The sequence below is a fragment of the Coturnix japonica genome, chromosome 6 (genome assembly GCF_001577835.2).
Source record: "Coturnix japonica isolate 7356 chromosome 6, Coturnix japonica 2.1, whole genome shotgun sequence".
NCBI classification, from domain to species: Eukaryota; Metazoa; Chordata; class Aves; order Galliformes; family Phasianidae; genus Coturnix; species Coturnix japonica.
Window position 1 is genome coordinate 6,299,139 of NC_029521.1, and position 15,632 is coordinate 6,314,770.

At 39.4% G+C, this 15,632-nt stretch overlaps 1 protein-coding gene across 1 annotated transcript in view; it reads right to left on the minus strand.

Moving 5' to 3' along the window:
- Positions 1–15,632, minus strand: part of ANK3 (ankyrin 3) — a 192,715-nt gene that overhangs the window by 112,405 nt on the left and 64,678 nt on the right. The window contains exons 6-8 of the mRNA XM_015866239.2: positions 15,181–15,366; positions 13,280–13,378; positions 1,991–2,089 (exon numbers count right to left, since the gene is read on the minus strand). Coding sequence (XP_015721725.1) covers positions 1,991–2,089; positions 13,280–13,378; positions 15,181–15,366 — 384 coding nt within the window. The remainder of the gene's footprint in view (positions 1–1,990; positions 2,090–13,279; positions 13,379–15,180; positions 15,367–15,632) is intronic.

Sequence of the window (15,632 nt, forward strand, 5' to 3'; positions counted from 1 at the left end):
TCCATCACAGCCCATATTTTTAGTTACATAAATTATCCTAATGTATGACCCTGGGGTCTGTGACACAGAAAATGTAACAGATTATGTTTTTGTAACTATGGGAAGTGAACAAGTCAGACTTCAACTATTTAAAATAGTGGTCCCCAACTTTTTGGCTGCAATGAGCCAAATAAATGAGTGTAGAGAGGAAACAAAGAATGCCTTCCCATGCTCCCAAATGCATATCTGTCACGTCACCCCCCTACATAGGATATGCATAATCGCCCCCTAAGCCCAGCAGCCTCCAGTGTGGCAGATAGGAGACTGGTATTTCGGACCAGAAGAAAGAAATCACAAAATCATGGAATGGCTGATGTTAAAAGTATTTGAAATGTGCCTCAAGTCTAACTGCTTTTCTAAACAACGGAGGACAAGAAAGAGAGGAAGAGAGAAGGAGGTTACTCAGAAAGAATGGTCATATCTCCACAAAACAAAACAAACCCAGTAGCCAATACTACCCTGAGGGAGCAAAGTGCTTCTAAGAAACTATCACAGCAGAAAAAACGAGGGTGAGACACAGAGCCTGCAGCACAGAAAAAAGTGAAATTCTGATCAAGTGCTTGCTATGCTGTCATTTTGATATACAAAGGTAGAAAGCAAAGGGAAGTAACAAGAAAAGAAAATAACGGTTGTTACAGACATGGGCTACTGTGTCCTGACAAGAGAATGAATATGTATGGCAGTCTGTAAAGACTCCAATTCTATACAATCTAGTTCACCACATTGTGCACAGGACCCAAGATTTTATACAGGCTGTTCCTTACAACCTCTCAAGATAATGTTACTCTCTTAACGTCAAGAGCAAGAACTACCCACTGTCCACAAGTTATCTCTTCCATACCCCCCAGTGATAAAAAACAGACACATTATTCAAAGAAATCATGAATTGCTTCTAAAGGTAAAGCAGAAAAACAACTGGAAAAAAAAACTGTGGATAGAGTGAAAAGGAGCTGACCCAGTTTCTGAATTTGTCGGAAAAATAAAAAATAAGAACGTGTCTCAAAGACTGCAGGAAATCACAGAGACTGCTGAAAGACTAGAAAACCAAACGGAAACCTGTGCATACAGCAGTAAGTGCAGAAAAGATATTCTTAGGTTGAATTCTTGATTTGTTCAAGATTTTTGACATTTTTGGAAATTATACAGAAAAAACAGAAATGAAAAACTGCTACATGTCAAACTAACATTTCAAGGAAATTACAGTTGTTCCAAAGGTACAGTCACAACACCATGAAGACTGCCCTGCATGTACAGTAGCCTGTTACAAAGACTGCTGTGACAGCCCATAGCACCAGTTCTTCCCAACTTCTGAACTTTTCTTATGACCACTGTGTTTGTAAGTAAAACAGTCTTAAACTGATTTAATCAGTTTTTAACAAGAATTAGATATAACCATCTGCACTGACCTAGGACACTCAGCAACTCAAGTCAGGCACCACCTGGATGGAAACCATCACTACACCTGACACACTTACAATTCCAAGCCAGCAGTTAAGCACCAAGTCAGGCAGAAGCTGAACTATCAAACAGCTCTGCAAGAGCGGTGAGATTCACCACCAGTGCTACACTCTGAAACACAGCCCTGCGCATGAAGACAGGCAAACACACTGCAGTTGAAAGTTATTATTTTAATATTCAAGGTCTGAAAGATCTTAACTGAATTCTCAAGTTTTAGTATTTTCCTGTGTAGTCATTTCTACCCCAGCTAGCACAAAACATCACTTAACATTAAACAGAAAATAGTTTGTTCTGAACTTTGCCATGCAGGTGTTTCACATTGTTTTAAGAGATGTAAATTGTTATCATCCTACTGCAATCATTTTGTAAGGAAGAAATGCAGTACAGTTATGATAGCCTGCCAAGAAGATGAATGATTTATATTGTACAGCAGCTTTCAGGTCAGAAGCAAGAACTCCATCCAGTCACTTGCTGTGTTCATGCTGAAGCTTACCCTTGTTTTGGCATCAATTTTAGCTCCTCGATCAAGTAGGAGTTTGACCATATTTGCATTTCCCCTCTTCGATGCAACATGTAGTGGTGTGATATCATTCTGTGGAGGAAGAAAACAAAACATGAAAATAAATCTACATGTCCTTCAGGAACTCTACAATCAGTTTGCTCACAGAATGAATTATGCCAGTTTTGCTGAGGGATAACACGACTTTGTTTATCCAGCAGTATGAAAGTAAGTGAAAGCTGAGTTTCTTCACATGCGAAATACTGGCCTGACATCACCTTTCAAATTATAAAAAGAAACATTCTAGCTGTGGTTGGAATTATAATATCATGATTGTGCATCATTTATCAGTTTTTGTATGAGAGCTAAATATCATCAGATTTACTCTTTAGACACTAGCAATTTTCTCTACCTATGCTTGTTTCTGAACATATAACATCAGGAATACATCAAAACTTCATTTGTAAGTTAGGAGCTATGAAAGATTTTAAAAGAGCAGCATATCATTTGAAGATCTCATTCAAACAACAAGATGACAATGCCATTTATTTCTACCAGCAAACCCTGGAAGCCTCTTAAGCAGCTGCGTGTCACAGCTCCATCACTCATGTCATCTACCTGATCATCTACTGATATCTACTTTCCTTCCAATAGGGTCATGTGTGCTCCCCCAGCGATGTCCCACAAGACAGCAGCGTGTAGCTGAGCTGCACATTCAGGGCAGTTACATAACTGATGCGTGTGCGCACAAACATGCTTTTTAACAAGATGTAGCTAGGACATTTCTTCATGCTCTGATGAATCCTTTATCTGTTGGTGTATGAAGGATGCATCCTGGATATATTTGATCATATGGAGCTAAGTGGAGATAAAAGAACTTAAATAGAGCATGCAGCTACAGTATGGAGCTACAAACAATTTTAAAGAACACGTTTCTGTGCATTCAGGGACAGCCCAAACAGCTGGCTGTTTAAAGCCGGCTTCCCCCTCACTGAGCAGAAAGCAGTGCATTTCAGTGAGCATGTGTCCTCTGGCTGACTGAATTGGAAAGGCACCCATTACCTTGACTAGCTGGAAAGCTGTGCAGATGTCTTACCTGGCCAACAGAGCATTAAACAGCACTTCCTCAAAACTGCAGGTGAGTGGAATGAGAGAAAGCCAGTACCAGAAAAAAATCTCACAGATGTGACAAGTTGACTCACAGCTTTATAATGTTGCTGGGTACCTAATCCAATATGCTCAATTTTTATTTACTTGCAATTTCCCTATGAAGCAAACCCACAGCTACTAGGCAGTATGAATTAATATTACCGCAGCATCACAGCTACTATGTCAGAGTTGTTTCCAATTTCTTTAAAAATTGAAATAAAATGTAGAGACAATTAACACATTAAACAAGAAGTACTTTCTCAAGAATGTAAATCTGAGACTGCATAACATGCAATTTGTGAGTTGGTTTTGATAAAATAAGTTATTTTATCTGACTGGGAGTTGAATTCAGATATAATATGGGGTCAATATATTACTATATCAGCCACAAAAGGGGCAGAAAAAGCAGAAAACAATTATGTTGAGATACTTTCTACTTTTCTCCTCTTCCCAAGAGGAAAGATGTTACCAAGGTCAGAGGGAGAAAATGACAAATTGTATTTTCCCAATAAAAAACAGTAGGGGAAATAACTCCCGTAGCTTCAAGTAAAGGATACTGCAGGTAATTTAGAGTGAGGACCAGTTTTTTTTCTGCTTTCTGGGGTTGATGGACAAAGAAACTAACTCAGCCTAATAGACCTCAGTGCCCTGTTAATATGGCAAAATAATTTCTACAAATTTGCTATATTAAGTAAAGACAAGAAGAAACGTCTTTTCTAAGCATCGTCAAAGAAATAGGAGGATAAAGGCATTACAAAAGGCAGGACTAACACAGATTAAGTATGTGGTTCGCACTCGACAGCAAACTACATCAAATTAGTGTGGCACAGGGGAGAATAACTACACAAGAACATGCTATTTGGCTCTAATCCTTCCAAAGTCCAATCGTCTATAGCCTTCAATGAAAGACAGTTGATTCTAGAGCGAATGGTTGAGTACTGGCAGACAAGCACCTCAACTTGAAAGAGATGACTTCCTTTCAGAAGTTCAGGTTTAGGTCTCACTGTTGGTTTGCCGCAGAGGGGAAAAATAATACTTATTTTCATGGTCAAAAATGAGTCCTGTTAATTTCCATCACATTTCAGGTTAGTACAAATACTATAATGACCTATGGAGTTGGTCTCAGCTTCTGGCAGGGGCCAAGAACCCTGGCTGGGAACATGGTGAAATTCTCCAGCACCTAATAAGCGCCAAGCTCACTTGTACAAGCTGGAACCAGCAAGCCATCTTCCCTCCATTTGATAGACTGTCTTTACAAAAAGCATATACACTAAACATCTCTAAAATCTTGAAATACTCAGTTACATTTGGTTTAGAAAAGATTGTGGGTTCACATCAGAGACATACACAAAGGATGTATTCATTTTCATCACAGTTTGTGAGAAAAAGCAAAAAAACTCACAGCTACTGGGAAATAATGATTTGAACAAGAGACAAGGAAATGGAACACTATACACCCAGTAAAATACCTGTCCTTATGAGCAAACTCTGTTCCTCTTTGCTGGAAAAAGAGCTGCAGAAACAGTATTTACCCCACTCTCTAGGTTGTTTTTTGTTGTTGTTGCCACACACACACACACACACACACACTCTATCAACCTACTCAAACAGATCATGATAGGAATTAAAAGACAAAGAAGCAGCTTATTTGGCCTTGTTCAGCCTTATTAGCTGTGGAAAATATTATGGGAAAATAAAAAAAAAAAAAATGGGCCAGTTTTCCATTCAGAATTTAACTACGGCATTAAGCTAATTCGAGCTTGCACTGGTAGCAAACAATATGAAGTAATAATTTTGGCTGCCAAGAGTAATGAGACCTGCACATATGAAGGGGAGCATTATGTGCATGTCTGCACAACTGCCCACTGAAGTTTAGGAGAAGCAAATTGTCTTTGGTTAATACTGGGCTTAACTGAGGCTTAAAGAATCACACTTAGATGCATCATGTATGTTACCCCATCCCATCTCTCAGCACACATCTGTGAGAATTAAGATTATCAAATGACACGAGAACAAACCTCTAACATCATCATCATTTATGTTTCTGATGACAGAAAAAGGAAAGCAAGCAATTCAAACCCCAGTTGTTTGTACTTGTCACAAGAAAATGGAGATTAAAGAAAAAAGCTTCATAATATGCACGGTTTGGGTATAGGTTATTAACACTGAAACTGTGGTATCAGCAAACAATATAGTCACCAAATGTAAGGTTCTGAATTCTTCAGTAAATCAACAGCATCTGCTGTCTTTCCAGTCTATTTTTATCTGTTTGATCTTCTATAAATTTCTCCCTTTGTTCTCAAGAAAGAATAGTAAATCAGGAAACTTTTGAAGATGTTTTCCTGCAGTAAAAAAGATGAAATCCCTTCAAGAAGTTGCCATAAAAAGATGCAGTTCAGATCTAAAAGTCTATCAGAGCACTCCTTTCCTTGCTGAAATATCACACACTGGATAACGTCTCATGAAAATCCCTTTCCAGTGAGATTCCTCTGCCATCCAATTTGAGAGTTAAAACACATTCTGGAATCAATATTAAATATAACTTATGAGAATAACAACCTAAAACTATACAATAAATGCTCACAGCATTATTAACTGGCATGTGGTCTTTCATCTCCCCTTTGGCAGATGTCACGGAGTACATGATTCAAAGTATTCTGAAAGCATATACAAATTGATGTGTGATGGATTACAAGCAGGCATTTTCTTTCTATACCACACAACGTTGTGCACAGCTATTTTCCCTTTACCTCCATGCACTGCTTGCTGCTATGCTCTCACACGGGCCCTGTGCCTTCCTTTGGAGGTATAAATAGGATGGGTGAAAAGAGATCTGTTTTTCTTCTGTGGCAGCTTCTGCTTGTTGCTGATGAGAGGAGACACTAAGCTCTTTCAGCTGCATCTCCCTACCTACAGTTTCATAAGAAAATTAAAACCAATTCAAGCTTTCCTATGCTGAACAAAAAGCCACCTCTTCCCATCTGAAATGAGACCGAGTTCCCTCTGACACATGCCATCATTCATCACAGATCTCCAGAACAGTCTATGTTATTCCTTACTGTTACAAACTGGCAACAGAAACATATAGGAATTTAGAAAAAAAGAACTGCAGTAAACTTAAAATGAGCAGAGGTATGATATAGTATGGGATTGCCTTTTTCTTCCATCAAAAAGTCTCAGTTAACAAGCATACAGACGCTAATAATAAACAAAAACAGTAAATACTTGCACTTGTAGTACAACATCAGGCTTTGAAAAGGATCTTCAAAAAAGCAAACAAGCAAAACCTAAGTGTTCCCTATTCATGTCCTACAGTCCTACATTGTCTCAAATGCAGACTGAGTGGGACACGAGCTAAGTAACGTGGATGCAGTGCAGTAGTAGAAATAAATCCCTCTGGAGAACTGATGCTACACCAGTGATAAAACAAGCGATGTCTTGAGCACCTCCAGCAAAGACTGAAGTGGGGACTTGTCCTCTGCAGTTCTGCAAGGACTGACAGTCCAAGCAGCAGGTTGGCTGCTTGGCTGAAGGTCAAGCTGTATTCCCATGCTGCAGCTATTGTCAGGGGCAGATCACGCTTCCACTCCTTCAATTATTTTTTAAAACACAGTTTCTTGTCAAAATGTTCAGATGAATCTGGATTTTAATAAAATTGCCCTTCTCTGTTCCCACCTGAGAGCTGACTCAGAAGCGACCAAGAATGAGTAAAACAGGCTGAAAGCAGACAGACTGCTCAGTGGTGGAGTCTAGAAAATTCCTCTGTGCTTAGGGGCTCCCTTAAGAAAAAAGCATGACATTATTTGTCATATACTAGAATTGTGATCAATAACTGCATGAATATTATCCATATTACCAGTTCGCGGATAAAGAAGAAAGTTGTGCTGACTGTACTAGGCAACCATGAAGCTACAACGTGTTTTATATGAGAACAGTGAGTATTTTCTCCTATCATTTTTTTCAGTTCAAAATTGGAGCTGTAACTGAGTACGAGTTCTGCAGATAAGAGTTTTCTAGTTTAGCAGCTGTTACAGGGATCACTGTAACTCACACAAGACTCTCAGAAATAAAATATATTACAGGTGCAAACATACAAACTCTGCAGAAAAACTTATGACAGTGCAAAGAATTTGTTGTTTTTTTTTTCTCCTCTGTTTATTTTATAGTAAATCTTAGATGATGCTAAATTAATTATTGTATACTCATTTATTTATTCTTCAGGCTTGAGATGCATTAAATGAATCCTCAAAGAAAAGGAAGAATATAGTGAGGAACCATTATGGCAAGCTACCGCTAGGGAAATAAAAAAAAACACGTTCTTCTCTTATGTTACTGTCACTTACATACTGCCTGCTTTTTTTGATGGACTAATGGTGTGCTGCCCCTCAGCCTCAGGGTCATCATTAATGCATGCTGGCCTCACACCACCCGCTCAACATTACCAAATCCTTTATCAACCTTCCAGTAAGCAAACTTTCTGCAGACAAAATCCACTGCCAGTGGAACCGAGATCTGCTCTAGAAAAGGAATGTCATGAACACAGAAAGCTGTTCATAAGGCTGGAAGCAGTTGCATGGCACAGTGTTCACCTCTCATTTGCTATGGTAAGAATGATTTGGGCAGAGGTCACCTTCATGCAGAGGATTCTCTTGTTACCCAAATCTTTTGACTTGCTCAAATATGGAGTAGATGTGAGAGTCACAAGAAGTTTCTTTCAGTCATTGCTCTGAAAGCTGTAGAGAATTATTTTGTTTTATTTTCATTGTGCTCCCTCAGAGGTAGGTAAGAACTTAAGGGGCATTTCCTTATCTGGACTAGATAGGTATATCCACTGGAAGATAATCTGAGTCAAAAGAATAATATCTGAAGACTTTGTGAACCCCTTAAATGTGCCTTTTCCTTAATTTTTATTTAAAAAAAAATTTTAAAAAAAAAGCTGTTTATTCAAAGCACCTTTCTCATCCCCCTAATCTGCACATACAGCCATGGAGAAACACCAACTTGTGATGACAAAGCATAAGGCAACCTGGTTACACAGCTCCATTGCCAGCCCTCTATGTATGCTGCCCTTGAGAAGGTCCAAACAAAGCCTGAATGGGAAAAAGCACGCACTCTGAAGAGATGTGATTTATAGCAAGAGCTCTCTTGCACAGGATACTGTACATATAACCAGAACTGCTAACAAAAATGTTTTCTCATTCCATTCAGTGGCTGTAACTTGCTTTTAGCATGTATCTGCATGTATCTTTCCAAGTCCTAGATACCAAAGAGCAAAGCACTCTATGACAAATTTAAAGGGGGCAGTAGAGAATGGAAACCCACTGTGACCTGTCCTTTATCTCCAGCACCTCACCTGCCCTCAGGCTGAAGGTGACCTGATTTTTGGAAAGCAAGAGTGAAGAAGCACCTGCAACAGCATTCAGCTTCAGAAGCAGCAGCTGAAATGGGAACACAGCAGTTTTCCCCATGTATTTGCTTGCTGTACACAACAGGTTTCCAGAAGGAAAGCCTGCAATAGGAGAGTATTTGGCAGGCTATGCTCAATATTAATCACTAGATTGGTAGATCCAGAGCATGGAAAGTGGATACTAAAACTACCAAAACAGGGGGTAATACTGGATACAGTTTTATACAAAGTTAGAAGAAGCTGATGAACAATATTTGCTCACTAGAGAATGATATTAGGCATGTTTGCAATCCTTCAGAGCCCAGCTAATGATTGTACTCAAACATTAACCTTGCTAAGGGAACTGACTACACCCTTGGTTAACTTTTTCTTCTCTTCCTCCACTTTTTTAGCCCCTATGTGATTATTTTACAGCTTAGCAAGAGGGAAACATTAATATGATATAAAGAGAAGCACAACCATGCAAATGGAAGTTTCTTATAGAGACCAGAAACTAGAACATGTTTCTGGATTAATTTGAGCTGAAGAAGTCAAGTAATTTGGAAAGAATATTTTTCCTTTATTGCACAATGGCAAAGACCAAAACAAAACAGAAGTGAAATGGCCTGGACTGAGATTATGAGGTTAAGGGAGCTGCTTTCCCTAGAAATAGGTATAACTGGACCATTGTAAAGGTGATTTACTGAAGTCATGTCCATTCATCCTGCAGGGGACTTTCCATGTTGTGCCACATTCCCTGCACGTTCCTTCCCTTTGCCATGTTGTAGCAAGGACAGAGAACACACGGATTCAAAAAAGTAAACGCATTTCAGTGGAAGACAGGTCACTAAATCTCTTGCTGTGTTGGAAGAGTGCAAATCAGGAGGCACTGTTCCAAACCTCCCAGTCTTTATGCTCTGCAGGTACACAGGCCAGCAGGCACAGTAACACCTGTAAGAGCTCCTGGACCTACACATTATTATTAGGAACAATGAAAGAAGAAAACAACAGAGTGAGTGTATGACAGCCAAGAGGCAGGCAGGTGTACACTGGCAGGGATGAAGAGAGCAGCTGCTACTGCATATCACTGGGGACATCATTTATTTACACTACAGCACTACTGCTCACCTCCTGTCCACACACCAGGAGCCATTATCAAGCTTATATCCTCCCCTGCCTTCACTGCTGGAACACTTTTTTTTTTTTAAATTTGGTTTTCCCCTGAGCCCCTCAGAAATTCACTGAACACACCACAGCTTTGTCACCCATCTGCCTTCCTGTTTCTTATATCATTTCACCAGCTCCTCTTTTCACCACACTCACCACTGCCCTCAAAGCTCAGAGCTCTGCCTTCATCCACCTTGTCCCTCTACTCTACCTTGACCTATCCTCCCATTCAGTGAGACCTGGATATTTATCCTGCCCTCACACATTTGTCTTTGTGTTGCCTCTTTCCATACAAACAACCCCTCTTACCATAGTCCTCTGTTCTTGTTCAACTCCCCCCCAGAACTGAATTATCTAAATATTTTAACATGAATTGAGAGACAGAGAATTGTCAGTTCATATTTACTTAGCCAGAACAAAGGAAAAAGTATTGGTTGTCCAAAGCACTCCTGACATCACCATCCTACAGTTTGGTCTTTCTACTTCTAAAAGCTACAGTGCACACACACTGTATGATTCCATTTGCATTATATCCCTCCTCCACCTTTACTCCGTTGCATGCCTTCCCAGGTTCTCAACAGTTCAAATAAGAACTTTTCCCCAAGGCAAGGCACACAGCTCATTGTGAAGACTGTTTATAGACATTAAAAAACCAAGAAACAATGGGGTGGCAGCAGGCAGGCAGTACCTGTGGGTCACTTTTAGCATCTGTTCTAGTGCCTGTTTTGTTTTCTGGATAATCAAGGATCAAGCAAGGACTCTGTTACCTAGTTCTAATAATGATACTTTATCCTCAACTCACATTTGTCTGCATCTGCCTACAGATTCACTGCTTTACCAAAATCTAACTCATATTTCTATTAAGCACCTTCATTTCCAGCCTTCTGATAAAACTAAATTCAACCTCATATTACTGTTATTTATGCAATTCCTTTTGTCGGGGATACCTCATCTAGATTTGCAACCACGACATAGTAGAGATGTGCTCTGCAGATGCCTTCACCCAGCTACTGTGAGCACAAACAAGCCATTTAGAACTGAGTCAGCATCAGCCCACTGCTCTTTTGGGTTGATGTCACCGCACCTGCACATCCCAGGCTGTCTGAACAGTCTGTTTCTCTGATGACGAGGAGAGCTCATGGAAGGTGAACCTGGGATTTCTGAATCTTGAAGAGGAAAGAACAACACTCTTCTGACTTCAGATCTGCTCTCCATCAGTGGCCTTAATTCAAATTGATGCTGCTAAAGCTCAGATTTATTATTTCATGGAAACAGGCACAAATGGATGATGTTTAGCAACACTGGTAAAAAATGCTGGTAATTGCTAATGTAGTTGCATGGCTAATCCTTAATCATGTTTCTGAGAGGAGGAGTTAACACAAGATCTGTTCATCTTCCTCAGTCCAGTGATTAGTGCCTATCAAATATTGAACACCAAAGTTTATGACAGTTCCAAATGACTTAATGCTCTAATTTGGTCAGATTAAGGCTCCAGGAATATGAAATCAATGTTATCAGAGAAGCCAAGCACACATGGTTCAAATATTCCCAGAAGCACTTAACTGCCAAATCTACCCTTAACTCATGAATTTCACATGGATCTAACCTTGGACCTACTCTCTTTCACCAGCAACATAAAACCTATTTTAGCAATGCATGAGCTGTGGAAAACAATTTGTGAGAAACACACAAGCAGTTCCTATCCTATGATATTCTCCTATCAGCTTTACTCAGTATCTGCTAGTACTCTTCTCGCTAGTGTTAGCAGGTACTGCATTGTTTTATATTTTTTCTTTTTAGCTTTGGGGATTTATCCTCATTAACAGATCACTGAACAATATGTTGAATGAACAGTGGTCAGCACTTGTACTACTCACCTAACCTCCTACTTACAGTTTAAAGATTACATTTTGGGTCAAAACACTTAAGGTGCATTGCTCAGCATTTCTATCCATGCTCTACCCATCACCGATTCTCCTTATTAATAACTCTCTAGAAAAGAACTGCTCAAGTTTTGTTTAACTCTGACCAGTCCCATAAGTAAAACAGTAGCTTATTTAGTAAATAAACACAACGTTATTTCCCTGTTTTCGTTGATTTGCAATGTTTATCAAAGACTTTGCTTGATGATTTTATGATTTTTTCCTAATCTAAACGATTTTATAATCCTAAGTAAAAATTCCCTTAAGTCAAAGGATTTTGCTCTTCTGCTCTGCTCTCATGAGACGACACCTGGAGAACTGTGTCCATTTCTAGAGCCCCCATCGCAAGAAGGACATGGAATTCTTGAAGCAAGTCCAGAGGAGGGCCACAAAGATTTTCAGATGGCTGGAGCACCTCCCCCCCATAGGAGGACAGGCTGAGAGCTTGGGCCCTTCAGCCTAGAGAAGAACAGTATCTGAGGGGACCTTATAGCAGCTTTCCAGTACCTGAAGGGCGACCACAGGAAAGCTGGGGAGGGACTTTTTTGAGGGAAGACAGTGACAGGACAAAGAGAAATGGCTTTAAACTGAAAGAAGGCAGATTTAGACTAGATATTATAAATAATTCTTTTCTATGGGAGTGTTAAGACACTGGAACAGGTTGCCCAGCAAGGTTGTGGATGCTCCTTCCCTGGAAGTGTTCAAGCCCAGGCTGGATGGGGCTTTGAGCAACCTGGTCTACAGGGAGGAGTCCCTGCCTATAGCAGGGGGTTTGGAATGAGATCATCCCAAAGGACCCTTCCAACCCAAACCATCCCATGATTCTATGATATTAACTAAAGTAAGAGGAAAAACTACATTTTGCTTTTGCTATGTGACAAAATGCTTTAAACAGTGGAATAATACTTTTTCCACTGCAAAAGCAACATGCACAGCGCATACTCAAAACCTTTACAAAGAAACTGTTGAATATTACAGTTCAGTTTCATCTAATCACAGACACTATGCCAAATAACTTCCCCCTTCAATACTGCTGGTTGTTTTTCCCCCCAATTTAATTGAAAGGCTGCTCCCACACTACATTAATCCTGGCTTTGTCTCCTTTCCCATTTATCTGAGGAACTATCCTGCTATTCCTTTGACTTCAGATCAGAGCTTATGGGATCAGAAGGATTATTTCGCCCACCTTAGCATGGCTTTCTGCTATAAGGCTCAATCTTCAACTCCCCTCCTTTTCTACACCTCACTTCCTCTTCTGCCTGTCTTTTTTCTCAGATCTTCTTTACGCATCATCTGACACTCGCATATGCAATGAAGGCACAGCTGCTTTATTCACCAGCAACACTTTCCCTTCCTGTTCAGTGGAAACAACTGCATATTGAGGACAATTCAACAGGGACAGCATTCCTGCCATATGTTAAAGTTACAGGCAGAAGTAGTATCCTCACCAAACAGCCTGCCTTTCACAACACTAACTATGAAAATAAACAGAGGTTTTCAAGAGTTCAGGATCAGAAGCATGGACATCCCCTCTTTACATTTTAACGTAACAAAACAAGCTGTCAGGTCAGACCTCTCCACTAGCAAGTACATTGCACATTTCCACATCTTCCAAGTGTTAGATTAAGTAAACTAGAGTAACTATGATTCCATTCTTACCCTTGCAGTGAAGTCCACAGCAGCTCCTCGATTTAACAGCAATGTGGCTACATTGATATTTCCATAGTGAGCAGCTATGTGAAGGGGTGTGAACCCACTCTGGAAAAACAAACAAACATATATATATGTGTATATATATATTATCTGCTCAGTACTCCAAAATTTGTAGCAGATCGTTGACTAAAGCTAATAATAGGAGTGTGCTGCAAGTCACCATTCCAAATCTGTACTAGTTTTCACCCACTGACAATTATTTACTCACTCTCTGAAATTCTACATAAAATCATACTGCAGTGCAGGAGGGAAAATAAATTAAATGAACATAATTATTCTAGAAGATCAGAACTAATAAAACTTTTAGATATTTCAGGAGAAACAGCAGCAAAAAGTGTGACTATTAAAACATTGATCTGTCTTTTATAATACATTAATTTCTAATGTCTACTAGTTATTGGCATTAGGTCAAAATCGCAAGCCAAATTTATTAAGAGATTCTTTGCAAAAGTTCAGATACAAGTCATTTGATAACACTTGCTAACTGTTTTTACAGTTTCAAAGTAGATGCAAATGAAAACAACATCAAAGACCATTTTGAATGATTAATATGGATTTTTTTTCTTTCCAAGGGTTAGTACCATAAAGATCAGTGTCCCACTGAGGGCAATCACAATGGGTTATGTTCAGACACCACAAGTTATCAACCTAATTAGAAGATTCCTTACCGATAATATCACTTCAGCAAATTATTTTCATATTTAAGTAGTTTTACTTCTTTTTAAAATAATGCTAAAACATGCAGCAATTCCATCAGTCCTGCAAAGTATGAAACCTTATGGGAACTAGATGCATTTCTAAATTGTTAGCAAGCCATGCTAAGTTTGCCACTGCCTTGCTTCGGGAGTTTGGCAGATTTAAAATCACAGATCACTCCATTTGCTGACACCATCAAGGAAAGTGTCATGCAGAAGCCTGAAGTCAGTCTTGGATGCACAACACAACAGGGTTGTCTGCAGCTCTTGACACATCTGGTAAATGTCGACTCCATGAGAATCCCTGAAAACTCCATCTTACATAATATCGCTCATTTATGATGGCAATCGGCACCCAAGAACACTTGCTCTCATTTTTAAACCCTAGTGTTCAGCTGCAGAAAGCCCTGGTATCTAAACTACAGTGTTCTCTGGCACATGCTACTTCATTTTATCTAAAGCAGGTATCTATCCTATAGAAGGCGATGCAGAAAGGAGGAGGAAAATATGATGCAGCAGCACTAAGTCATGAAGGAGTGATGATGCATATATATATTTATATATACCTCTGTTGTTCTATTCACCATCATCTAGGTTAACACATTTGGAAGCAAAGAGGGGGAAAAAATGAACGGTTAGTTCACCACTGGTGATATGGATGCAAAAAGCTTCATGATTGCTATGTGGGATGGCAGCTCAGACGACAGCACAACTGGCACAAAGAAAGCTTGACTGAATGGAAGCTGAATGATTGAGTATTTCGAATGTTAATTGTTACATGTTTATCAGAGTTCTTAAAGTGGCAATTTCACAAACAACTAATCAAATGACTTAATTGTATGGTCTCTCCAGCAGACCACCTCAACAGTGGTTTCCATTTTCAAGAGAACGATTGCAATAATATTTTGCTTTTATTTTCTATTTGCAAAGTTTCTACAAGAGAAGTTAACCCCGATTCAAACAAAAAGGGAGTGAGGAAAAAAGAAAAAAAAGAGGCAAGAGAAGCTAATGAAACATTATTTTTAGTCACAAGCTATAGGAGAAAGTCATGTGCAACTCATAAGCCAAACACTTTAATAAAGGAAGATCTTCACTAGACACAAGATATGCTCAGCACTTAGCAGCATAAAACCTTACTTCCTTACAACTGACCTTTGATTCCACATCAGCATTGTGGTCATTCTGCAGGAGCAGAGCCGCTGCCTTTGTATCATCCTTCCGAGCAGCGATGTGAAGAGCGGGAAGACGGACTTTTCCTTTTGTATCATTTTCAAGCAACAGTGAAACCACCTGGTCATGACCTTGCTGTAAAGCTACTGCCAAAGGTGTGAAACCATCCTGCAACATACAACAAGGCTGCTCAACACTTATTCCAAAATCTCAAGGCGGTGCAAATTGGAAGTGATCTCATCACCGGTGACAGTAAAATTAAAAGACATACACAAGCAAAACTGACTTGGAAAAAAAACAATGAACTATTCACTTTACACATTTCATTATATGCACAAATGTATGTGTTAGTATTTAGAAACACAAAAAGCTAGCACTATGTAAAAGTTACAAGTAAACATGATTTCTTCATAGCAAATTATCATCCTTCCTCG